Source organism: Colletotrichum spaethianum, assembly GCF_022836535.1.
Source record: "Colletotrichum spaethianum MAFF 239500 DNA, contig05, whole genome shotgun sequence".
NCBI classification, from domain to species: Eukaryota; Fungi; Ascomycota; class Sordariomycetes; order Glomerellales; family Glomerellaceae; genus Colletotrichum; species Colletotrichum spaethianum.
This window is the reverse complement of record NW_026054775.1, coordinates 1,224,831-1,249,236: the sequence shown is the minus strand read 5'-3', so window position 1 is coordinate 1,249,236 and position 24,406 is coordinate 1,224,831. Positions and strand designations below refer to the sequence as shown.

Here is a 24,406-nt window from a genome sequence, read left to right as displayed (position 1 = left end):
GTGCTAGTTGATTCAGAGAGTTTGATCCACATTACTCGTTGAATTATCCTTCTCTAGTATTATTTACAGCCTGTTGTTCGTCCATTCGTTCTTCCAGTCTAGGATAGGTTTACAGCCAGAGCTGTTTGGGTGAAGGCGTCGTATATCAAAGCCCCAACTCCCAACGACCGCTTCGTACCCAAACCAAGAACTCGTTCAACCATACATTTTTATTTTCAGACAGCTTTTTGCTCCCGTCGCGCCTTGGCTATGGCACATCTCCCTAGCCTGGTCAGCTCAGCCACAAAGGCATCGACAATCTTCACATGTGCCATTTCGTAATGCGTTAGATGGCGATTTCGCAGCCCTTCGATAAGCACCGGGACGGAATTGAGGAGCTCGAGATCTTCCTCTGACTGTGGATGTAGCGGGTGCAGGAGCAAATTGCAAAATATTTCCAATATCGCCGACATTGGGTAAAACACCACCATCCTGATCCATGTTAGCAGAGCTTCAAACCGGAACGCGCTACCACTTACCAAAAGGCTACCTGCTCCACACCATGGATCGCGGCTCGTAGAAAGTATAACGTTGACCGGCTCGCTTGCACTGACAGTGTTTGACTCGAGCTCACTCCTTCCAAGCCACTGCTCTCGCCGCTGGCCCAACAACGGCATCTTCCACTTGCTCGATGGATCATGGCCATCAAATAATGATACTCAAAATGCATAATGATCTCCTCCATGCCGAGCCGGTCCTTCCTAATAACTGCTTTGCCTCGAGGAAATGTCAACGTCGGCCGATATGACGGCGGCACAGACACCCGCCACCTTTCAAGCTCATCGTCTAGCTCACGGATTTCTCTAAGTAACTCAGCATCACCTTTCTTGAGCGCCGAGATCGAGTAGAGCATCCTACAGATCTTTGCCTTGATGATGGTCAGCTGCAAGGAGTCTGGTTGGAGAGCTGACGTAATCGTCGCTTCGTCGAGGAAAGAGGGCGAGGCTCCGACTTGGTCGTCTGCACTACGAGTCCACCAATCTATGTTTGGTAACGTTAAATCGCAGTGCTCGTCATCGATGCTGGGAGGCTGGCCTGTCCGGAGAGAGATGTCCTTATCGAGCTTGTATGATAACCAGAAGAGTCTTCTGAGTTGGTTCCTCACGCGGCTGGCATGGTCGTTTTCAGTCTTGGAAGGCCGGCTCGGGGTATGGCTCGTACCAGACTCGAGGTGTGCGCCAAGCATGAACAACATTCGACAGGTGGCCGAATGAAACATGGTCCCTTGTTGGAGGTGTCCACAGAAGAGGTGAAATAAAGTCTGCCAAGTTAATAATTAGTAAGATTTCAAGTAAAGCATTGCGCAACAAAGTTTACCAGCATGAAGACAGTTTGAAGAGCAGTCATGTTGGTGTCTTGCAGGATCGTCGCCATCAAGTTCTGCGCTGCACCGGCACATGCCTCTCCATCTATTTCTGGCGTTGACTTCCATTCCCTTTGAAAGAGTGAAACAACAGCGAAGAAGGCGAACACGCAGGCCTTGGCGGTCACGACTTCGAGTGTCAATGCACTTTGAGGTGACCGATACGCAAGGTCGATGGTCCCAGAAAAGAGTACAAAGTCAATTAGTGGAAACGACAAGCCGAACTGGGACGCTCGGAAGCGAGCCAGATACTCTTCGACGACAGTCCTATCGGGTAGTTCTCCCCCTGAATTCGACTGCGGGAAGTCTAGGAAAATCGGAACTGGGTTCTGAGAATGCCATAGCGGGCCCATACCAAACAAAGTTTGGAACGACGCATCCTCTCCTGCTCTAGATCGAATCCAGTCTTGGCCATCTGGTGAGAAGAAGGGGATGCCATTGTAAGAGCTGATGTCTCCCAAGTAGAAGCCGGCGAAGTGCATCTTGCCCGCGGTTGCACCGGAAGCCCGGACGGATGAGTCATAGTCTCGGCCTTGTGTTGTGTCCGGAGTGCCGTCGTTGGCCGGTGGGTCAGTCCCGACGGACATGGGGGCTGATGATGACGATGGGGACATGGATACATCCCGCCCCTCCCCTGCGTTCTGGTTCCGCCGCGCCGCCTCTAGGGCTTGTTCGATGCGGTTGAGGCGGGCAACCAAGTCTTTCTCTGATCCAGCCCTGCACGTCTCGTAAATTCTTACTGTCTCTCTCGTACACTCATTTTGCCGAGTGAATCTCGTAGGGGGCGCACTCACCTTGCAGCTGACACGCGCTTCTTCACCTTGGTGGCCCGGTTAAATGTGCAAGCCATCCCGTGGTGTTTGCACCAGTTGCATTGCGGTACGGCTCCATCGCATTGGATCTGCAGTTGAAGAATCAGCACCTGTTGTGAGACAATAACTTGATATCAAATCTAGCAGGAAACATACCTTCCGCCTGTGACAGGAATCGCACGCTCGCTTCCTCATCTTGGCTTCTGATTCGACGATGGCCGCCGCTCAACGCGGCTCGCTGCCTTGTCCCAAGAAGGGAACGGGCAAAGAGAAGAATGAAAAATATTCCGACTTGGTACCGTAACCGATTTGTCAATGGACTCTCATGCCGCAAATGACCGAAAACCAGCTGCTACCGGCGGTGGTTCCCCCCCTTGGTACATGTATCGAAATCCCCGCTGACTCAGCGGCATCTATCGTAGGTTTACTAAGCGGCCAACGTCAATAAGTTAGAAACTCTATTTAAATTCCCGGTCATGATTGGTTCTTCCACACAAAACCTTGACGCAAAACTTCAGGCGAATCCCCATCATCTCCACGCTTATCATCCGTGTCCGGTGTTTTGATGTAGGCCGCGCCGACTTTAGCGGCCAACAGCATTTGCGCTAGCGCAAGCTGGCCCCTAAGGACATTGTCAATTGACGAACTCGCCGCTTAGTCAGCGGGGAACACCAGCTCCATGACACGTTTAGTCCGATGTTGGGACGCGCTTAATGAGGCTCTTGGGACAATTTAAGGGTTGGTCCCAGCCTAGCCGCTGGCATCCCACGCACGTCGGCCAGGGGCCCACGCCGAAAGCCCCACGTGCCACGACGGGGGATCGCAGGACTTGTACACAAACCTACCGCAGTTCTTATCAAGTGGGATACCCATTTCATTATTCAGCGGACGAAAGCCGGGACACCGAGCTCGCTCTGGCCCTAGGTCAAAGGGTTCCAGAAGCTTTCTCGTCGACACATTTTGTCATCATGGGCGGGATGACGGAACATCTGGGGCGCTATATCCCCTAACGACTGTTTCTTAGAGTTGCCAATCTCTCCGTTGGGTCCGGCTGGGACCCATAACCCACCATCAAAGAGGGTCTTACACAGATGCCAGGTAGCTATGGATCGGAGACTAAGTTAATTTATGATGCCGAATCCGCCGACCGTACGGCCGGAGCAGATAATGAAAACAAATAGAAGCCCAGCACCCCTGAGTGTCTCTGGTTCCTTCCTCCTAACAACTCGTTTTTGGTATCGTGACCTCTTTTTTGCGATGTCCTTCATCACACCTGATACCAAAGAGGTAACACCAAGCTCTTCGTCGACTCGTGGGGGCGCCATGGACTCCGACGGCACGCTGGCCAGCGGCTCCAATTACGAGCAGTCCATCGAACTCGGCAACATCCCCGACGACACCACTTGGTCACTCAAGCACAAGGTTGAAGCAGTGAGGCAGAGAGATGAACGATCCGGATTTCCTCCTCGACAACTCGGCGTAACGTGGCAGAATCTTACGGTTCAGGCTGTCAGCTCCGACGCGTCGATACACGAGAACGTACTCTCCCAGTTCAACATTCCCAAACTAGTCAAGGAGTCTCGCCATAAGCCTCCTTTGAAGACAATCCTAGACAACACGCACGGATGTGTCAAGCCTGGGGAGATGCTCTTGGTCCTTGGCCGACCCGGATCGGGATGCACAACACTGCTGAACATCTTGGCGAACCATCGCCGGGGTTACAGCTCAGTCACTGGTGACGTTCACTACGGCTCAATGACGGCTGAGGAAGCCCAACAGTACCGGGGTCAGATCGTTATGAACACGGAGGAAGAGCTCTTTTTCCCTACCCTTACAGTCGGTCAGACAATGGATTTTGCCACCCGTCTCAAGATTCCCTTCCATTTGCCCGAAGGTGTCTCGTCCAACGAAGAACTCCGAGTCGAGAACCGAGACTTCCTGCTTGAGTCCATGGGCATCCAACACACGTTTGACACCAAGGTCGGTAATGAGTACGTTCGTGGTGTATCCGGTGGTGAAAGGAAGCGTGTTTCCATCATCGAGTGTATGGCAACGAGGGGCTCCGTATTCTGCTGGGATAACAGCACAAGAGGCTTAGATGCCAGCACGTAAGTAACCCCCCAAACTATTCAATATCGGACAGGAGGGCTCGCCAAAGTAGGCAACTGTCTGTTATTTACCGGAGCTGACACAACCACAGGGCGTTGGAGTACACCAAAGCTGTGCGTGCGATGACCGACGTCCTCGGTCTCGCGTCCATCGTCACTCTCTACCAGGCAGGCAACGGTATCTATAACCTCTTTGACAAGGTCCTTGTTCTCGATAACGGCAAGGAGATGTACTATGGACCCATGAAGGAAGCTAGACCCTTCATGGAACGCCTGGGTTTCATCTGCTCCGACGGTGCCAACGTAGCCGATTTCCTGACTGGTGTTACGGTCCCCACGGAACGCGCCGTTCGACCGGGCTACGAGAAGACCTTTCCTCGCAATGCCGACGCCCTGAGAGCGGAGTATGAGAAGTCGGAGATTTACCCTAGAATGATTGCCGAGTACGACTTCCCAACGAAAGAGGAGACTAAAGAAAAGACAAAGCTCTTCAAGGAGGGTGTTGCTGGCGAGAAGCATAAGCAGCTTCCCGCTAAAAGCCCTCTCACGACGAGTTTCGCTACGCAGGTCAAGGCTTGTATCACTCGACAATACCAGATTCTCTGGGGTGACAAGGCCACCTTCATCATCACTCAGGTATCTACGTTGGCCCAAGCCCTCATCGCCGGTTCCCTTTTCTATAACGCTCCAAACAATTCCGGTGGATTGTTCTTGAAGGGTGGCGCCCTCTTCTTTGCCCTCCTCTTCAACAGTCTTTTGTCCATGTCCGAGGTTACCAACTCTTTCTCCGGCCGGCCAGTCCTGATCAAGCACAAGGCGTTCGCCTACTACCACCCGGCAGCATTCTGTATTGCGCAGATTGCTGCTGACATCCCGGTTATTCTTTTCCAGGTCTCCGTCTTCTCTGTCGTCCTCTACTTCATGGTCGGGTTGAAGACATCGGCTGCGGCGTTCTTCACTTTTTGGGTCGTAGTCGTTGCAACGACTATGGTAAGTTAGCTGCCCATCTCCTAGTCTGGACCACTGCTCACATCCCCTTAGTGTATGACGGCCATGTTCCGCTCCATTGGTGCTGGTTTCACGACCTTCGATGGTGCCTCCAAGGCTTCTGGTTTCATGATCTCCGCGTTGATCATGTACTGTGGTTACATGATCCAGAAATCCCAGATGCATCCATGGTTTGTCTGGATCTTCTGGATTAATCCTCTAGCTTATGCCTTCGACGCGCTCATGGCAACCGAATTACATCAACAGCTGATCCCTTGCACCGGACCCAATCTTGTGCCGAACGGCCCGGGGTACACGGATCCGGCCCACCAGTCATGTGCCGGTGTTTCGGGTGCCACTCAGGGAGCGACTTCTCTCACTGGTGACCAGTATCTGTCGGCGCTCTCTTATAGTCACAGCCACGTCTGGAGAAACTTTGGTATCGTTTGGGCCTGGTGGGTCCTCTTTGTCACACTCACCATCATCTCCACCTCTAAGTGGCGCTCATCCGCTGAGGGAGGATCATCTCTTCTTGTTCCCCGCGAGAACGCGAAGGTCACCCGCGTTCTTCGCGAGGATGAAGAGGCACAGTCGTCTGAGGAGGCAGCCACAGAGAAGGATAAAAGTGGTGGCGAGACCCGCGATGGCGACGATGTCAACCAGAGCCTCGTTCGCAACACCTCTATCTTCACCTGGAAGAACCTCACATACACCGTCAAAACCCCGTCAGGAGATCGCGTGCTGCTCGACAACGTTGAGGGCTGGGTAAAGCCGGGTATGCTCGGCGCTTTGATGGGCTCCTCTGGTGCTGGAAAGACCACCCTTCTTGATGTCCTGGCTCAGCGCAAGACCGACGGCACGATCCACGGATCCATCATGGTTGACGGTCGTCCATTGCCCGTTTCCTTCCAGCGATCGGCCGGATACTGCGAGCAGCTGGATGTTCACGAGCCCTACGCCACTGTCCGTGAAGCTTTGGAATTCTCGGCTCTTCTGAGACAAAGCCGTGATACCCCTCGCAAGGAGAAGCTGGCATACGTCAACACCATCATCGACCTCCTAGAGCTTCATGATCTTGCCGACACCCTCATCGGTCGCGTTGGAAACGGCCTTTCTGTTGAACAGAGGAAGCGCGTCACCATCGGCGTCGAATTGGTATCGAAGCCTAGCATTCTCATCTTCCTTGACGAGCCCACGTCTGGTCTGGATGGTCAATCTGCATACAACACGGTCCGCTTTCTCCGCAAGCTGGCAGATGTCGGTCAAGCCGTCCTCGTCACCATTCATCAACCTTCCGCTCAGCTTTTCTCCCAGTTCGACACTCTGCTCCTGCTTGCCAAGGGCGGCAAGACCGTCTACTTTGGCGACATTGGCGACAACGCAAAGACCATCCGCGACTACTTCGGGCGCTACGGTGCTCCTTGTCCCGAGGAAGCTAACCCGGCTGAGCACATGATCGATGTCGTCTCCGGTCACCTGTCCAAGGGCAAAAATTGGAACGAAGTTTGGCTTTCCTCTCCTGAACACGATGCTGTCGTCAAGGAACTGGACCACATGATTGAAGACGCCGCCTCTAAGCCTCCTGGTACCACCGACGACGGGCACGAGTTTGCTCTTCCCCTTTGGGATCAAGTCAAGATCGTCACCCATCGCATGAACGTCGCACTCTACCGCAACATCGACTATGTCAACAACAAGTTTGCGCTGCATATTTTCTCCGCCCTCTTCAACGGCTTCTCCTTCTGGATGATTGGTGACTCCGTTGGCGATATCACCATGCGCCTCTTCACAATCTTCAACTTCATCTTTGTCGCCCCTGGTGTGCTCGCCCAACTGCAGCCCCTCTTTATCGACCGCCGCGATATATTCGAGACCCGCGAGAAGAAGTCCAAGATGTACTCCTGGATCGCTTTCGTTACGGGCTTGATTGTCTCTGAGGTGCCCTATCTCATCATTTGCGCTGTCCTTTACTTCGTTTGCTGGTACTACACCGTGGGCTTCCCGGGCGACTCGACCCGCGCTGGCGCAACCTTCTTCGTTATGCTTATGTACGAGTTCGTCTACACAGGTATCGGCCAGTTCATCGCCGCTTACGCCCCCAACGCTGTCTTCGCATCCCTGGTCAACCCGCTCATCATCGGAATCCTCGTCTCCTTCTGCGGTGTTCTCGTACCTTACTCCCAGCTCCAGACTTTCTGGAGGTACTGGATGTATTGGCTCAATCCCTTCAACTACCTCATGGGCAGCATGCTTGTCTTCGATGTTTGGGGCACCAAGGTTCAGTGCAAGGACGAGGAGTTTGCGCTCTTTGATCCGCCTAACGGTACGACGTGTGCGCAGTACCTGGCGGATTATATGCACGGCATGGGCTCGAGCAGCAACCTCGTAAACCCTGATGCGACGGCTGGGTGCCGTGTGTGCCAGTACCGCGATGGCAGCGACTACCTGCAGACGATCAACCTCAAGGAGTACTATTACGGCTGGCGCGATGCGGCGATTGTCGTCATCTTCGCCATCAGCTCGTACTCTCTGGTCTACCTTCTCATGAAGCTTCGTACCAAGACTTCCAAGAAGGCGGAGTAAACAATTACTTCCTTGAATTTCAACTCGAGCCCAATGCTCCCTCATCACATATAGCTCGTATCACACCAGTCACTCAGTACTCGACTGCCGCATGTCAGATTGCACCACTCTCGCGGGTAGATTGCGGGCTTACCACGGAACGATTTTTGCAGTTCCTTTGCCAGTTTATGAAAATTAGCTATCGCATCTCTCTCATGTCTGGTCGGGGTTTTATCTCATTACAGGGAGGGTTTCTAATTGGGTAAAATTAATAGATTTCGTAAAATACAAAAATAGACTGAATACATTCATTTTGGTGTACTCTCATTGCTTTTTGTCTGGATATAGCTGCCAAGTGAAGTCGTATTGATAAGTCTTGTTCGAGCGAAGTTTGCTATGCTATAGTTTCAATCACACGTAAGGGGCTGGTCTGCCCCACCTTTTCGAAACGTCGTGGGGACCTCAACTCACCGCCATCGACATCAAAGCTCAAAAACGACACATCATCTCAATCGAATCTGACCGTATTACGAATCTTGGTTTACTTCAGATCGACCATAAGCCACATCCAGCAACATGCCACTCAAAGGAATCTCCCCAGTCATCTCGCCCGACCTCCTCAAGGTCCTGGCCGAGATGGGCCATGGTGACGAAATTGTCCTCGCCGACGCCCACTTCCCGTCGCATTCCATCTGCCCGCCTCACATCCCTGTCCTTCGCGCCGACGGTAAGTTCTCTCCGCTGGTTTCCTTCTCCAAGAAAAGACCAGAGCCTTGGAGAACTACATTCTAAGTCACGTAACAGGTATAACCGTCTCCCGCCTCTTGGCTGGCATCTCCCCGCTCCTCGAATTGGACAACTACGGCGTCGTGCCTGTGATCATGATGGAGGTCGTCAAGGGCGACACTTTTGATGCGAGCGTCGAGGGCGACTTCCGGTCGTCGCTCAAGTATGACGGTGAGATTGAGAAGCTAGAGCGGTTTGCCTTCTACGAGCGCGCCAAGAAGGCCTTTGCGATTGTGGCGACTGGAGAGACGAGGAAGTACGGCAACATTATCCTCAAGAAAGGCGTTACGCCGATTGAAGAGTAGGGGTGTGCAGATGGATTGTGTTCGGAACTGCTAGGTGTAAGGCAAAAGGTGTAGGGGTCACAGGAATTCCCGAATCTTTCTGAATCTTATGTCGGCTCCTAATAGGCCTCTTGATAAAGCTCCAAACGTTGAGACCATTCACGAACTTCCTTGGGAATTGTTTCGAGAGAGTGTAGCGACTTTTGCAGGGCTAAGTCGGCTACAGGCCAACAGAGATAAAGCTGGGTGTACATGATAGCGAGAGCTCGTTCGAGATCACCTGTTTTTAGGTAAGGAGACCGTTGTTCATCATTCTTGCAAGATGAAAGAAACGTTGGGGACTAGGAACGCAGTGAAACACTACAGCCCAAGCAATAGGAAGTTACAAACTGCCTTCCCTTGAATGTTGTTGTGTTTCGCGCCAACTATATCTCCGTGTTTCAAAATAGCGACAAGTTCTATCGGTTTATCCTTCAGATCCCCCTTGAAACTCATCTAGCTGCAAATCTTCAAGAGCGAGGCCACGGGTAAGCTACAGTGAAAGTGACTTACTTAGGATAGAGCGGAAACTTGAAATTTGGAAAAGTGGGAGATCCTGGGGCTGGCCTGACAACTCCCGGCGTTATGAGGGTGTGCTACAATGATTGGACCAGTATGATGCGGCATGCAGGCTAATTCGTCGAAAGCTCAATAATGATTCGCCTGTCCGTACATATGTACCGCCCTCCCCTCTCGCGGTTGGAGCTGACTGCGTCTCCGTAGGGCCTTGACGAGGCTGTGGCCCAAACGGTGAAGTCAGGGCGGAGTATTTTGCAGCGAGAATACTGAGTTTAGGACTACGGGATGTTTCAAACAGCCAAGTATAAACTACACATCTACCGGGACCAAACAATCGTCTGAGAGCACGGCTCCCAAAGCCAGCTTTCGGATGCTGGCGGCTGCTCCGACCGTGTTGGCCGCTCATGGCTCTTCGCCAATGGTCTGTAGTGTCGATTTATTGCTGTCTGCTCGCTGGTCTACTTACTCACAGCTGTGGCATTGTCAATACCCTGGGCTTCAGGTTGTGGCTACTTCAATCAGCCCTTCTGCCCCGACTACGATACTAAAAGTCGGCATGCGAGTCTAGAAAGAACGAAGAGGGCCGGCCTACAGAACTACTACAGTGCTTACCGATGTCGCTGGCGCAATCATTGCTCGCGAGGATCGGATCTTGACGTTCTGTCACAAGCTGGAACAGCGGCACATAGTCTTTACCTTCCGCAGGGTACTGGCCCTCTGCCCACACGGGTTCCAGATTGGGACAAAGGAGAAGACGTCGAGAGAGACAAGTTCATCGTCACTTTGGGTCTACCACTAACCTGTGCCGCTGATAAACATTCCAGGCCATCCATGTCATTCTCGGCGGACAGGTATGGCAATGACAGCAGAGTCCTTGAAGCTACAGAGACCATGGTCTTTAAGCTGGGAATGGCTCTTGATTCAAAGCATGATGGCTTTCGGCTGTGGAGTTTGTTTCGAAGCTCCGATTGGCGCTGTCAAGTCAGATCGACAAGTATTGCCCACCTGGGAGACGAGGTATGGGTCATTCATGATATGAAGTGGCCGGTGGTATTGCGGAGGAGCTAGGTCGCGGGCACTACAACTCTGCTTGCTATTGCAATGGCGAGTGAGAATGGACAAGCTCACAAGATAATGTTTACCGGTAAGAATACGGGCAACGTACAACGTGTGGTGATAGTATGAAGCTTTGCTAGCAGAGAAATGACATTTGGCTATCAGGGCAGAATGATACTTTTGTTCAAAACTCTCACCCCCCGTATTCCATTTTTTACATAACTCACCCAACACCATATTGAGTGTACCCATCCATGTTTGAGCTGTGGTGTCTGCATCCGCGAATCCGCGATGCTGCGCGCGTACCTGGAGCCTCTCGAAATCCTTCTTTCCAAAGTCGTGGAATAGCCATATGATATCAGCCGTGATGTCATCAAAAATGATCATACAGGAACAAGGTCAGAACAGAGTTTTCTTTAATTGATACGAGCGGAAATTTGTATCCAGCCTCTTCACTCTGATGGGGGTGTATGAGTTTCAATTGCTTAGTAAACTTTCTATCGTGAAAAGGGCAACTTGATCGAAACCAGGTGGCATGTTTTCCTCACAACTGCTCATCATTCCAGGGCCTGACCCGCCGCTTATCAAGGCTGTGGAATGCGAGACGTGAATGGCTCGCCCGAGTTGGGGCTCGATTCTTGCACCTTGAAATGTGACCAAGTCGTCTAATTCGTCAACTCGGTAACACGGCATCGTGGCATAAGTATGGGATGTTGGTTCTGGGCAGAAGGTCACGCATCGCCGCATTGCTCGTCAGGTTCTGCTCCGATATCTCTTCTCCCTCATGTATGGAACTTTGGAAAGGGGCGCAGCGGAAGTCAAGACTATAAGAGGCATTTTCAAGCTTCTCATCCATTATTTGTCGTGCCAAGACGATATAGTTCCAGTTTCTTATACTGCCTATCCAACTTACAAGCCCAGCCTGCCTTCGCCCTTCTGGTTCCTTGGAAATTTATGACTCCAGATCCTACCTTGGTTGCAGACCGAATCAAAAACATCATGGGCCGCTTGTTCAAGCCGCTCCTCTTTGCAGCTCTCTCAGCAGCAGTGATGGCAACCCAAGATTACGAGCCTCTACCGGACTACATGGTCCTCAGGGAGTACTCCATCACCGAGCAGGGACAGATGGTCCCTGTTGCCTGCCCTACCTGCGCCCGCTGCCTTACGGCCGGCCACGGGTGTTTCCGGTGCTGTGTCCAGGACAGTTGCTGGTGCACCTGCGACGGAGGCGGAAAATGCTACGCCGAGGTAGCTGCCTGAGTTCCAACATGCTGCGGTTATGGGTTCGTCTTGCAGGATGTACCATCCAAAAGGGATGGTTGGGACGTGATCTGGTCAGTAAAGTGTTCTACATGAGCGGGAGAGGCAGCACTAACAGCATAATATCCATAGTATTCCACACTCTGAGAAAGAGTAGTTACTTGTGGTTCAGTACTGGCCGAGGGTATGAACCTTGGCCGGATGAGCAAATATGTGAGCGTTACAGATTTATTTTTGGGCCATTGATGTAACCCAGCAAAACTACAGTTGCCACACAGCTGGAACGTAGTACTGGAAACCACCTGGTACCATATATCGGTCAACCCGCTGGGAACTCTTTTTGTTAACCTATCGGCCGCAGACAAAAACCGGATGACCCGAATCAAGTCACGTGGTGCTTGCACCCTTGCGAGTTCTAAATGGCACGTCTTTACGCCAACTATACGTCCACGAATCCATAGTATCTAGCCGACGGACACAAACAATGACAAGGAGCTGGCGCATGGTTATCCTTGCTTTTGGGCGAAGCAGCAACACCAAACTAAGCGAAAGTTGTATATCCTGGTAATCGTTTCTCGAGGAAAGGAAGCAGTCCATAACTGTCTCTCTAATACAGGACATTGGCGGCCACGGGGGAGCTCCCGGTAATGGGCTTTCCTGACAGCATCAAGCACACACACGCAAATTTACTCAATGCCTGGGGGATGAGAGCCAACTCTAAGCAGAGTCAGGTTCGACATTGAGTCTGACGACACCGGGGCGTAGAAGATAATTGTGATATTATGACAGTGAAAGTTGTCATTTGCACCGGAGCCCGATTTGCCTTTACCAGCTCGTAACTCAATTGAAAACGAACGCCTCTCATCATCCAAGATGGTCATCGGAGATCACATCATTCAACAGCGCACATAAAGCCAGTTACCCCATACAGCCAGGAACGTCGTACTAAACTCGGCGTCCAGACCTTGCCCAGCTTCGCCTCCCCGTCTTGGAGTTTGTTTCCAAGAACAGCTTTGGCTTGTGAAGATTGATCACTGATGGACAACCAAGCCCCAACAAAACGGGTTGCAGCCGAACTATCCGTGGGCACCGCCCAAATCTAGAAAACCAGCCCAGGGGTCTCCCCTAATCATTGATCGCCAAGGTGACACATGCGGAAGGTCAACAGCTCGGCCCAAAGGGCCCTCCTCGGTTCGATGCACAATTGCGGTGCAGCCAATCCGCCCAATAGCCAGTCCGCCGCCTCAGGCAGAGAGGGACAGGGTGCGCACATCCAGAGACACAAAGACGCATGTGGCTTGCTTGGCCCGAAGGGATGTGGATCAAAAAGTCGACAAGTCCAAGACAATCAGCTTGACGCAAACTTTTCGAGTCGGCGTATTTATAACTAGAGACAAACGCCAAAAGACAGCCAACCGAGGTGCTTTCTTGCCGTTGATGTTGGTCGCTGTGTGACTGCCGTATTACCTTCATCGCCAAACTCGTGTGGATACGCGCAAAATGTCAGCTCTGTAAGACAACGTCGCGGTAAGCTCTGGAGGTTCCACCGAAGGATGCGCAAATGGCGGCGGGCTCCGGTCGCCTTGCCACTGTGGACTCTGGGCCACTGGGCCACGTTGTCACGCAGACCACTGAGCGACCCGCCGCCGTCTGAACAAAGTTAATCTGCTTGTGGATGATGAGGGGAAAATCCGGGGATTTGCTGCCCAGTACGTAAAAGAAACTGAGGTTAACTGGCATGCACACCAACCTGCCAGTCAGTCAGTGTTTTGATCTCGTGTTCAATTCCGCTTTCCCCAGAAACAGGGTTCGTCATGTCGGCGTGCTTTCGTCCCTGTGGGCGGCGCTGCACTTCGGAACACGCTATTACTAACAACAATTTCCCCGCACCCTGGTCAAGCGGGCGGCCACTGACAGGCTACAGAAGGTCCTCTTGGGTCATCTGGTGGTGGAGGGAGGGGCGCTGAAGGAATGCTCGCTTGGGTCGCCAATCGCATGACGATTGTGGTCGGTTCCCGTCGAGATGGGAGGGCCAAGATGCCGTGGCTTCTCGGCCGTGCTCGGCACGTCCAGTCGAGCCGTCACCCAAGGCGATCAGAAGTCTTTGCTTCGGGTCAAGCTTTTGGGCTTGGATGCCATGAAATGCCATGAGATGCCATGAGATGCCAAAGTCTTGGGCTCTGGGGGAATCCAACGTCATGTCTTGGGCGTTGCAAAACTGCGGGACTGGCCATACGGCATCGAATCTCACGACACACAAATGCGCAGGGCGAGTCTGAGGCTATCGCGAAACTTTTGCGCAACTTTTCCGTTGGCGACTGACTGAGTTTTAGGTTGGACGGCAATCGACTGCACCTCCCCAAAGCGTCGCTAGTCCAGGTTGATGGAGGCTCTTGGCGTCAGCGGTCGCGATGGAAAAGAGAACACCAGTTCACGCGGCGCATGCGCAACATCGCGAGCGAGTCCAACATCTGGCGTCTGGCAGCCGGCGCCCTTTAGTAAGTCTTGGCTCGCGTCAGTCAAACGCCTCTTTCGAAAGTATGGCCGACCGATAGCCCGTCTCTAACCGTAAAAGACATTGATAATCTAGACAGCCACCATTCATCAACCAGTCACCACGGGAAGGTATGAGTATTGTTGCTGATAAGCGTCGCCCCCGAGCGCCTCATGGCATAGACACGCCAGATAAGCATGGAAAGGGGGTGGGCGTGCCCGCGGCGGCGTCAGTTGCAGCAAGCTCCAGTGACAGATCGAGGCAGATACCCGAAGCCACCCAACGTCAAAGGGAGTTCGGTACGGTAGGCTGGCGTGCTGGTGCTCGGATGGTATGATGCGAGACGGAAAATGGGCCGAGGCTTGACCGCATTGGGACGTTCCAAGTAGGGACCTGAATCGCTGCGGTTGTGCTGGCGCCATGAGGGATCAATGAAGTTATCATGACAAAAGCGAGCGACATGACGAATGACGGCGGTTCCGAATGTGGTATCGGAGACAGATATCGCGACGAGGCATGATGGGCTGAGAACGTCCACGGGGGCCCGTCACTGGTCTGTTAGCAGATGCGTATGACACAGCGTGTGCCATGTAAGATCGTCCCTGGAAAGTCTGTTATCTTTGCCGAGACTTTAATCCCCATAAATTCCACCGTACGGGGAATGTTGTGTATCGCAGGCCAATTGCAGCACATGGCGGTGCACACCCCTGAGATGGGGACAGGCAAAGAGGAAGCAAGGTGTGGGCAGGCCTGGCGGGTCCCTCCACCAACAGCGGCCGTTTGGCGTTGGCGTTTGGGACGTTGGGGCACGGCACAATCGAGTCGTGCAGCCCAGATTGACCGGGCGATCGAGTTGTTTAACTCTTTTGCGTAATCAATCAGAGTTACCCTCCCCCCAAAGTGGTGCCGGCGGTGGATTGGTGGTGGTTGGAACAGGGTGATGGGTGGCGGCCGGGAAATTGGGGAGGGAGAGGGAGGGGTGCGACGCGGTGGTAGATGAATGGTCTCGTTCGGGTCGTGGACGGCTCCCTCTCGGAAGAACCCTCAGAGGTTAAGACAAAGGTTGATGGTGTGGTTCTATGCGGCCTGGCAGCATTCTAGAAGGATTCTTTGGCAGCGTTAGTGGCTGCCTCCCTCCCTGCCCCTCTCCACCGCTGCGTCCGCCCTTGCAAAGCCAGAACGACGCGCCGAAAGTCAATTACCTAGTGATGCGTGTAACATTGTAGTATCCGAATCCCAGCTCGCGCAGTAGAGGAATCGAGGGTCGAAAGACGACACACATCGGAGGCAGGACGCAGATGTCCGGTGTGCCTGGTCGCGGAGCAATGGGCCAAGACGCGCGAACAGGCAGGAGAGAAGCTGAAGACTGCTGGCATGGAGGACAGGAAGCCTAGCTGCGAAATAGATGTTGCGTTGCATCTGAGGATTCCGGTGAGATTGGATGAGATGGGGTTCCCCAGGTTGGGATGCGACACGGAGGACGGTCGTCTCGTAGGCATGTACAGACATGCCCCGAAAAGACTGAGAATGAAAGACGCAAAAAAGGCCCCTCGGGCTGCAGCGAGATTCAAGCAACAGCGCCCAGCCTTGGTCATGCCCAAAGAGGAAGCTGCTCAAGATTCGGCTTGAATGTAGAGGTGCAGCCAAGAGCCACCAAATCAACCAAGCCACACAGCCCTGTTCCAGGAGAGCTTGGCTGCAGCTCGGTAGCGCCGGGAGAGAGCGATGGCATTGGCCGATGCAGGATAGTTCGCGTCCATCTGGGTCCGTATTGCAGTGACTGCAGACAGCCTCAAGGGATAATGTCAACTGGGCAAAAAGAAAAGGCAAACAAACGGAAAGGGTACGGGAGCCACTACTGGCCAAGTGCGCACATATCTTTGGTGTGTGTCGCAAAGAGCAGCCTGTACACTGGAAACATGTATCAATAAAATAAAGTCATGAAGGCATGCAGGTCGCGCGTCTTCGCATTGGACCTTGCGGAAAGGTGCTGTGGAGCCGCTACCGTTCGTCCCCTAGGTAGTGCGGCACTTTTTACAGTTGATCTCCACCCCCCTCTCTCACTCTCTCACTCTCTCTCTCTCACTCGCTCACTCTACTTGTCATCGATACCTAGGTAGGTAGGTAGGTACAGGGACCGCATTGTGTTCCCGTCACTTTTATTCTCATTCTCACTCCAATTGTTACTTTCTCTGTCTTTGTCTCTCAGGCTAGGCTCATGTCCATCTCTCATCTTGCCTCCCTACCGCACAGCCCCCCCATAGCTCTCACCCTCGATGGGTCTTGCTGGTTCATCACATCGCATTGCGTTGGCCACTCTCGCCCCATCGTCCAAGCTCGACCATCTCATTTTCCGGTATCATGGGTCACTCCCAATCAGAAGCGGGTCCTTGTTGATAGCGTCTGTCCTGTACCCTGTCTGTCCATCGAAACGTTCAATCCCGCTAGCCCATCTTCTGGCCCATGCTTCTCTCGCCAGGTCTCCAAGTCCCCTGGTCCCAGGAAGCCTGGCCAGGTTCAGGACAGAAGCCAAAGGCTCAGCAACGTCCCACCCCCGCGCGCCGCTACCAATCTCCGTCCGCAATACACTGTCCGTGTACTCTGCGTTGATAGACTACAAATATCGCACCCATCTCCAGTCCTGCCGTCCAATAACCAATGACCACTGAGCCAAGAACTACTAAAAACGACGACCGGTTTTCCTAATCACTTGGCAGAACGCGTCCACCATCTCCACCTTCTGCTCTCAGAAAGCTTACTGGCTTTGCCAAGCCGCCGTGATGACTCGTATGGGACGGATGGTCCGCGATGGAGGCCACGCAGCGCCTCTCTCACGCTTTCTGGGACACGAAACGAGCGCATCGCGTCTGTCGCACCGGGCGGCCTCGAGCCCGAATCAATGCCCGATGTTCTGTGGATTGTCGCCGACCCCGAGTTGAGGGTCACAAGAGAAGTTCTGCATGTCAACTGCATCTGTCAGTGTCGAGGAACACCACTGCAGCTTTCCCCTCACGTGAGGGAGGTGAGGCGAGGTGAAGACGTCCCTTAGTGCAACCTACCTCGACAGCGACTCCTGGTCGCCTCCTTGCCTTCTTCGCCTTCCACGCAGCTTCCATGACTCCCGAACTCCTACATGATAGGCACATCCGCATCCGCCATCCGCATTGTCATGTAATGTACGACGGAAGCGTGAAGCTCCCGCTCGTCGTCTCTCTCGTCGTCCCCTGCCCCTCCCCTCGTCAGGATTCCCTCCCGTCTTACGGCTCACCGACTGGACCAATCGCTGCCAAGACCGTGCCCGGGAGTCGTTCATTTATTTGTCTAGGCCCTCGGCCACCTTCCTACTCTTCCTGGCGTATCTGCGTACTAGCGGCGCAGCTATCATGGATGATTTCCCGGGGGAGCAACGCATCCTGGGAACGAAGAATATGAGGCAGCAAGGAAAAAAGAACGTGAAGAAAGGAAGAAAAAAAGAAAGAAAAATTAATCCTCTGGGCCTAGGTTGAGATGGGCAAAGCGTCGTTTCTTTTGGTTCGGCGACGTACCTTGGGCTGACGGAAGGAAGGAAATGGGTGTCCGGGAGGGGGCACCACACCACCACATCGGGGGAGGGACCCTGGTCGGTATTACAGCTTCCCATCCGTGGGATCGCTCCAGGTCCAGCAAGGGCGTTGGTTGGTCGCTCTATCCCTTCTAAACTCTTCGCCCGGACGTAGGTGCTCTGCCTGCGACGCCACGGTACACCGTACTCTCATCAGAGACACGTCCTTTCTTGCTAGTCCCTACCTTATCCTCTCGTACCAGCAGATTCCTGTCATCCTGCCTGCTGTACCCCTCCCCTAGACCTGCCTCCGCTCACGCTTTTCTCTCTTTGGCCTGGTGCACTTCTTCGCCTGGCATGTACATGGGGGGCAGGACCATGGAGCATCAAGTCGAATATGGATGCATATGGGAGGAGCATGGGGGGCAGCAGCATTGCGCGCCTGCACATGTCGCTCCCGTCGTTGTTGCTGCGGTGCCTCTTAAACCTTGCCTGCCTTAGCTTCCTCGTCGCTGTCTCGAACCTTTAATAGACGGCATCCCGCGACGCCGTTCTCTTCATCCCGTCTCTCTCTCTCTTGTCCCCTTACCCCTCATACTCTTGTAGAACTTTACAGAGTAACACCAAGCTCCTTCCCTCTCCCGTCGTTGACAAGGGCAAAGGTCACGACACGCGCCAACGCGCATCGCTTCTTCTTCTTCTTTGAATCATCTCTAGCTCTTGCCGGGAGCTATTGAGCGGCCTTCACCATGTCCAAGGAGGAAGCCCAGGTCGGCGTGGTGCCGCCCACGTACGACTCCGAAAAGGGTGCTCAAAACACCGTCGGCCATGCTGGCCCGTCCGAGAACTTTCGTGAGGAGGACTTCAGAACCCGCAATGGCCTGAACCTCCGCAGTTTCCAGCGCCGTGAGTTCTCCTTCCCCGCCATTGCGCTCGCCTGGCACCACCGCAATTCCTTGTCGCCTTCGGCGCGCTGACATTTCCTCTAGGTGACTTTGGTGCTGGCGAATCCGAGCTGGACCGCTCCATGAAGCCTCGCCACTTGCAAATGATTGCCATTGGTGGTTCCATCGGTGCTGGTTTCTTCGTCGGTTCCGGTTCCGCCCTCACCAAGGGTGGCCCCGGCTCTCTCCTCATCTGCTTCCTCATCGCCGGTGTCATGATCTTCAACGTTGTCTACGCTCTCGGCGAGCTTGCTGTCCTCTACCCGGTCTCCGGTGGTTTCTACACGTACTCTATCCGCTTCCTCGACCCTTCTTGGGGTTTCGCCATGGGCTGGAATTATGTAAGTTTTTCAAAACGCCCCCAATCTTTGCATCTCTTAACACGCCGCAGGTCTTCCAATGGGTCATCGTCTTACCGCTCGAACTAACGGTCGCCTCCTTCACGGTACAATACTGGAATAAAGAAATTAGCGTGGCCGTTTGGATTACTGTTTTCTGGGTCTTCATCATCATCATCAACATCTTTGGAACTTTGGGCTTCGCCGAGGAGGAATTCTTCTCCTCGGCGTTCAAGCTCTTTGCTACCGTCATCTTCATGGTCGTCGCTGTCGTTCTTATTTGTGGCGGCGGCCCTGAGGGCGGCAAGTACGATGAATACTGGGGCAACCGACTCTGGAGCGACCCCGGTGCGTTCCAGAACGGTTTCCGTGGTTTCTGCTCCGTCTTCGTCACCGCTGCCTTTGCTTTCTCCGGTACCGAGCTCGTTGGTCTGGCCGCTGCCGAATCCGCCAACCCCGCCAAGGCCCTCCCTGGTGCCATCAAGCAGGTCTTCTGGCGTATCACCCTGTGAGTACCAAGACACCCAGCCCGTCTGCCCGTCTTGACTAACAACATCTGCCAGCTTTTATATCTTGGGTCTTACCTTCGTTGGTCTCCTTGTCAGCTCCACCGATGACCGTCTTTTGAACTCCAGCAACCCTTACGCCGATGGTATTTCTCCTTTCGTCCTGGCTCCTTTCGATGCCCATCTTTATGGATACGACAGCTTCATGAACGTTGTCATTCTCGTTTCCGTCATCTCCATCGGCGTTTCTTGCGTCTACGGCGGCTCCCGCACCCTGACTGCCCTTGCCCAGCAGGGATACGCCCCCAAAATCTTCGCCTACATTGACAGGTCCGGCCGCCCTCTCTATTCCGTCGGTCTCAACCTTGCCTTCGGTGGCTTGGCCTACGTCCGTATGGCCTCCTCCGGCGGTGTCGTCTTTGACTGGCTTCTGTCTCTCTCTGGTCTTGCCGCTCTCTTCACCTGGGGTTCTATCTGCGCCGCCCATATTCGTTTCCGTTCCGCATGGAAGGCTCAGGGCCACACTCTCGACGAGCTTCCATTCCAAGCCATCGGTGGTGTCCTTGGCTCTTGGCTTGGCCTCATTCTGGTTGTTGTCTGCCTGGTTGCCCAGCTCTTCGTTGCTATCTGCCCTCCTGGCAGCAACGGCTACGCCACTGCAGAGGAGTTCTTCATTTCTTACCTTGCTTTCCCCGTCGTCCTTTTCTTCTGGGCCTGCGGTTACCTCTGGAAGCGCAAGGGCTTCTTGAAGCTCTCCGAGATCGACCTCGACACCGGTCGCCGCGAGGTTGACTGGGACGCGATTAATGCCCACCGCGCCAAGGTCGCCGCCTGGCCCAAGTGGAGACAGGTGCTCAATACCATCTTTTAGAGGGCTTCCCGCTCTATCTATGCTGGGTTCTCCGGCAACCAAGGGGGAAGAATTTGGTGCGCATGTAAATACGAGATTTTGTCTTGGGAGCAGTCTTGCTCCCCACCTTGTCTCGCTATCTTGATACCATCTAAGTTTTTGAACTTGTAATTGGCCATGATACCCTACCATGGCCTTCAATATATTGTTTTGCTATACCTCATGCTTGCTCTGAATACTCCTGGTGACTTCTTGCTTTCAGCTGCTAAATATGTAACTGATCAGCAGGCGGCTGCTGTCTGTACACTAGATCTGGCGCATCCCATCTCGTCTCCCCTTTCGCCTTATTAGTCCATGACGGCACCTTTGACAAGTGGGGCTGTTCGACCACGCGGCTACCTCATCCAGGCGCATTCCAGCGGGCCAACCGTATCACAATCTTCCGTGGAAGTAGTTCACATCAAGAAACTGCATTTCACATCTTCAAGCGGGCCTACAGAGAGCCCGTGGGGCCAAGGACTGCACCTCGTCAAGAGGCCACTCCGGTTCGTCGAGTGGCTACGTTTTCTATCAACTGGCCGTGTTTCTGAGTAACACTGCTTCGCATACAGATCGGTTCGTTTTGATAACGGTCACCAGAATGATCTGATATAACTAGTTGGGAAGACTCTTCGTCTTCATTGCCGATAGTGGGGAATGGTGGCTTCGGGAGGCTTCAGCAGAGTTTCTGTGGCTGACGCTAGGATATGGTGGTCCCACCTGTTCAAACGTAGTCCGGGTCGCCGCGGCTGCGGCCGGGTATCGAACCTGGGTGCAGGGTGCCGGATTGAGACGACCATCGGCGTCAAACCTCTAGTAAGAATTCTTGTGATCCAGATGTGCATGATTGTTACAGACTATTGCCAACAATGCAAATAAAGTAGCACGCCCGGCACGTACCAGTAGTACAATGCGGTAAGTTCTGGACTCGGGGTTTTACTTAGACCGTTTGCGAACTCGGAAAAACTGATTATGGTACTCAAAGATTTATACCTGGGATCATCGTCGTATCGACTAAGACTACAACATAGAAGACTACAATATAAAAGCATGCCGGAAGCTTTTGCACTCTGCCTGAAGCGGGTGGCCAGCTCCATCAACGAATAGGCGCGATGGAACGCGCCTAGAGTCAAGGTACTCTAGGGGAGGAAGCGGGCCGAGTCAGTAGTTCTGCTTTGATGGTCAGCGAACCTACCAACAAACGCCAGTCGTACATTGAAGGTCAGATTCCTACCTCAACCCCCTCATCTGCGTTGCTCCGTCTGGCGCCAGCACCTTGCACACGAAGTGCGCTAAACAAGGCCGGAAGGGGAAACCAGACCATCAAGACGACAGCGTGGATCGTTGAGATCACGGCCTTAATTATGGCTTTGGCGTTGTGACTGGCGAGACCCGGAAGAAAGGCGACGCACAGGAAAAGCACGAGCAGCTTGGCTGCCGTCAGCAGGCCAGCGGCCCTCGTAAGAGGGAACACCTGCCACGGGAAACCAGCCGCGACGAGCGCGAACGCCGCCATGGCGTAGTGGTCCTGGCTCGGCGTCTGGAGAGGTGCTTCGGGGAGGCGTTGATCCGGAGGTAGCCCAGGTTGTGGGTGACCGGGGTGAGGAGGTGTGTCAGAGAGACCCTCAGGACGGTCCATGCATCCCGTGGAAGCCATAGTCTGCCGCTCCCCTCAGCTGACGGGCGGATTGGCTGCGGAGTAAGATGCTGGTGTAGAGCAGTCTATGGTCGAGCCGGAAGAGGGCTGCTAGAAGCATCAGGGATAAGGAGGCGACGTTGATCTAGGTCCGCACTGTCACAGGCGCTCTTATGGTCCGCGTCATGAGTTTCAGGCCGGGGGTGCCGCTAAGGTGCCTTTGACCTCGTAAATGCCGTCCTTGATGTCGTAGTAAGAGCACAACGCAAGGACCGGGCCGTGGAGAGTCATGAGGGTCGAACAGCTCTTCTGACAGCGAGATGGCGGAGGAAGCCCGGGTAGTGGTGGGTGAGGGAAGCGGGGAAGAAGATGTGCTGGAGGTAGGAGAGTCATTCAGCAATGCGGATGAGGTGGGAACGGGTCTGTCCGCGGATCAGGGGCCAATCTCGAGAGTGCTCCGGGAGATGGGGGGTATAGAGATTGATGGCCGAGAGAACATGGTTCAGAGATGGGATTATGTGCGCTTTTGCGCAGGGATAGGGGAGGCCATCAGTGTCATAGAGTCTGAGGGACACGTCAAGGGAGTCTGATACTCGTGGCTTGGAGACCTTGTAGACGAACTAGTGATCTATCGTGAGAAGCGTTGCTGAGCTACCGACAGGAAGCGTTGATCGTATTGTCCTTGTAGGTTCTGGACTGCTCTAGACCGGTGATTTGGAAGGTACCAGGGGATCGCGGAATGAGTTGAACGCCGTCGTACTTCGTTCGACCTGAACGGCCTGCGGTAAAGTTTAGTTGGAGCTCGGCGGCAGTTTTGGGGGTCTGGGGTGATGACCTAAGGCTTTTGAAGCGGAAGCGTGGGAGAGGGGAGGTGGTACCGCTTTGCGACAATTGCTCATGACAGTCTTGGACCTGAACGTATGCGGCGTTTGGTTATTGTAGGAGTGCACACACAGATAGACGAGCGCCATCTAGACATGCCATGCCGCCCAGTCGTTCGACACTGATAAGCGTGAGGTCTTCATGGGGAGGCCCATCCATCCCTTCACAAATCTACGACAGCTATGACATTAGTCTAAAGAGTTGTCCACATGGTAAATCCTAAAACCGGAATCCTGATCCGGATTTTCACGACATCTTTGCCCGATGAGTGCATGCTGGCTATGCTAATGGCGAAGGAGATAATGTGTTCCACACCCAGCCGGTGGGATCTTGTATCAGGTCCATTCTGACTCGCACGAGATCGAGGCCAACCAGATGGACAAGGATGGCGTGGATGATTGAAAGTAGGAAGTATATGATCCGATAGTTCACTGGGAGAACGTGCGAATTGCCAAGCCGGGTGTCGTTGTGAAAGTTTAATGTTATTTCGACATATTGCGTCAGAAACTCTACGGACAGCGTGTGCTCTATCGAGAGGGGGGTTGTGCACTGAATGAAGAGTGAGCTCGAACAGAGATGGCGAGGATCGCGTATCTTACCCTACGCAGCCTGCTTGTCTACCTAAGAGTTTTTCACAGGCCTGCCTTTTCGGGTTTCAGAAGTGAAAGTCTTGCTGGTTTTGAATCGTCGAAGGGTCTTTTGCACTGCGCCAGGTGAGCAGTTGAAGGCGCGGGCTGCCTCGCGGTAGCTTCGGCCCGCGAGCACAAAAGCCGTGATGGCAACCCGCTGCATCTCGGAAAGCTCATCGTTGGTCCTTCTATCCCCCGAAATTATAGAAGCAAAGGCTTGCAGTTCGGCGTCCATTCTCGAGAATTGTGGTAGTTGAAAGGGGAAAGTTTGGGTTGGGCGGGGTGCATTGGCCCCGGGTCAGATGCGGGGTGTATTCAGACTTTTTTGGTGGACACTGTATTTCTCACAGCTCGATTATACCGTATTCACATTCTAAACAAGCACTTCCTACCTTGATTCGCAGACGCTCGGGTTCACCACAAAGTAACAGTATAGAAGCATGCAAAAGCATGCAAGTATGATAAATTTTGATTCACGTTACCCTAAAGCTTAGCCTTTTCTGGAGCCAAGTCAATCTCAATAATGCCTTCAGCCGCGGATGGGACTGTCCAGATCTTGACAATCTTGAGACCGGCCGAAGTGATGAGCGCCTCCCACTCTTTCTCCGTACGCTCTTGCGCAGAACCGAAGGCCATCATTCCTATGTCGAAGGCAGCAGCGTGCGGGTGAGCTGGCCTGTCGTCTTTCATAATTTGGTCATGGACCAAAATCTTGCTGTAGCCGGGCTTCAT

General features: G+C 53.5%; 7 protein-coding genes across 7 annotated transcripts; 4 read left to right on the top strand and 3 right to left on the bottom strand.

Annotated features, from left to right (window-relative positions):
- Positions 1–1,326: 1,326 nt before the first annotated feature.
- Positions 1,327–2,252, bottom strand: ColSpa_02886 (uncharacterized protein; the record flags this gene model as incomplete). Its single annotated transcript, XM_049269098.1, has 2 exons — positions 1,327–2,119; positions 2,197–2,252. 2 exons carry the CDS (start codon positions 2,250–2,252, stop codon positions 1,327–1,329), a joined length of 849 nt encoding a protein of 282 aa, XP_049125055.1.
- A 1,285-nt stretch (positions 2,253–3,537) lies between these two features.
- ColSpa_02885 (brefeldin A resistance protein) lies at positions 3,538–7,892 on the top strand (the record flags this gene model as incomplete). The annotated part of the gene is made up of 3 exons (XM_049269097.1): positions 3,538–4,322; positions 4,415–5,312; positions 5,364–7,892. The coding sequence occupies 3 exons, from the start codon at positions 3,538–3,540 to the stop codon at positions 7,890–7,892; spliced, it is 4,212 nt and encodes a 1,403-aa protein (XP_049125054.1).
- A 555-nt stretch (positions 7,893–8,447) lies between these two features.
- ColSpa_02884 (L-fucose mutarotase) lies at positions 8,448–8,962 on the top strand (the record flags this gene model as incomplete). The annotated part of the gene is made up of 2 exons (XM_049269096.1): positions 8,448–8,598; positions 8,676–8,962. 2 exons carry the CDS (start codon positions 8,448–8,450, stop codon positions 8,960–8,962), a joined length of 438 nt encoding a protein of 145 aa, XP_049125053.1.
- Positions 8,963–11,554: 2,592 nt separating this feature from the next.
- On the top strand, positions 11,555–11,815 carry ColSpa_02883 (uncharacterized protein; the record flags this gene model as incomplete). The annotated part of the gene is made up of 1 exon (XM_049269095.1): positions 11,555–11,815. One exon carries the CDS (start codon positions 11,555–11,557, stop codon positions 11,813–11,815), a length of 261 nt encoding a protein of 86 aa, XP_049125052.1.
- Positions 11,816–18,877: 7,062 nt separating this feature from the next.
- ColSpa_02882 (amino-acid permease inda1) lies at positions 18,878–20,509 on the top strand (the record flags this gene model as incomplete). The annotated part of the gene is made up of 3 exons (XM_049269094.1): positions 18,878–19,135; positions 19,186–19,640; positions 19,696–20,509. 3 exons carry the CDS (start codon positions 18,878–18,880, stop codon positions 20,507–20,509), a joined length of 1,527 nt encoding a protein of 508 aa, XP_049125051.1.
- Positions 20,510–21,749: 1,240 nt separating this feature from the next.
- On the bottom strand, positions 21,750–22,184 carry ColSpa_02881 (uncharacterized protein; the record flags this gene model as incomplete). The annotated part of the gene is made up of 1 exon (XM_049269093.1): positions 21,750–22,184. One exon carries the CDS (start codon positions 22,182–22,184, stop codon positions 21,750–21,752), a length of 435 nt encoding a protein of 144 aa, XP_049125050.1.
- Positions 22,185–24,157: 1,973 nt separating this feature from the next.
- On the bottom strand, positions 24,158–24,406 carry ColSpa_02880 (O-methyltransferase mpaG; the record flags this gene model as incomplete). The annotated part of the gene is made up of 1 exon (XM_049269092.1): positions 24,158–24,406. The coding sequence occupies one exon, from the start codon at positions 24,404–24,406 to the stop codon at positions 24,158–24,160; it is 249 nt and encodes an 82-aa protein (XP_049125049.1).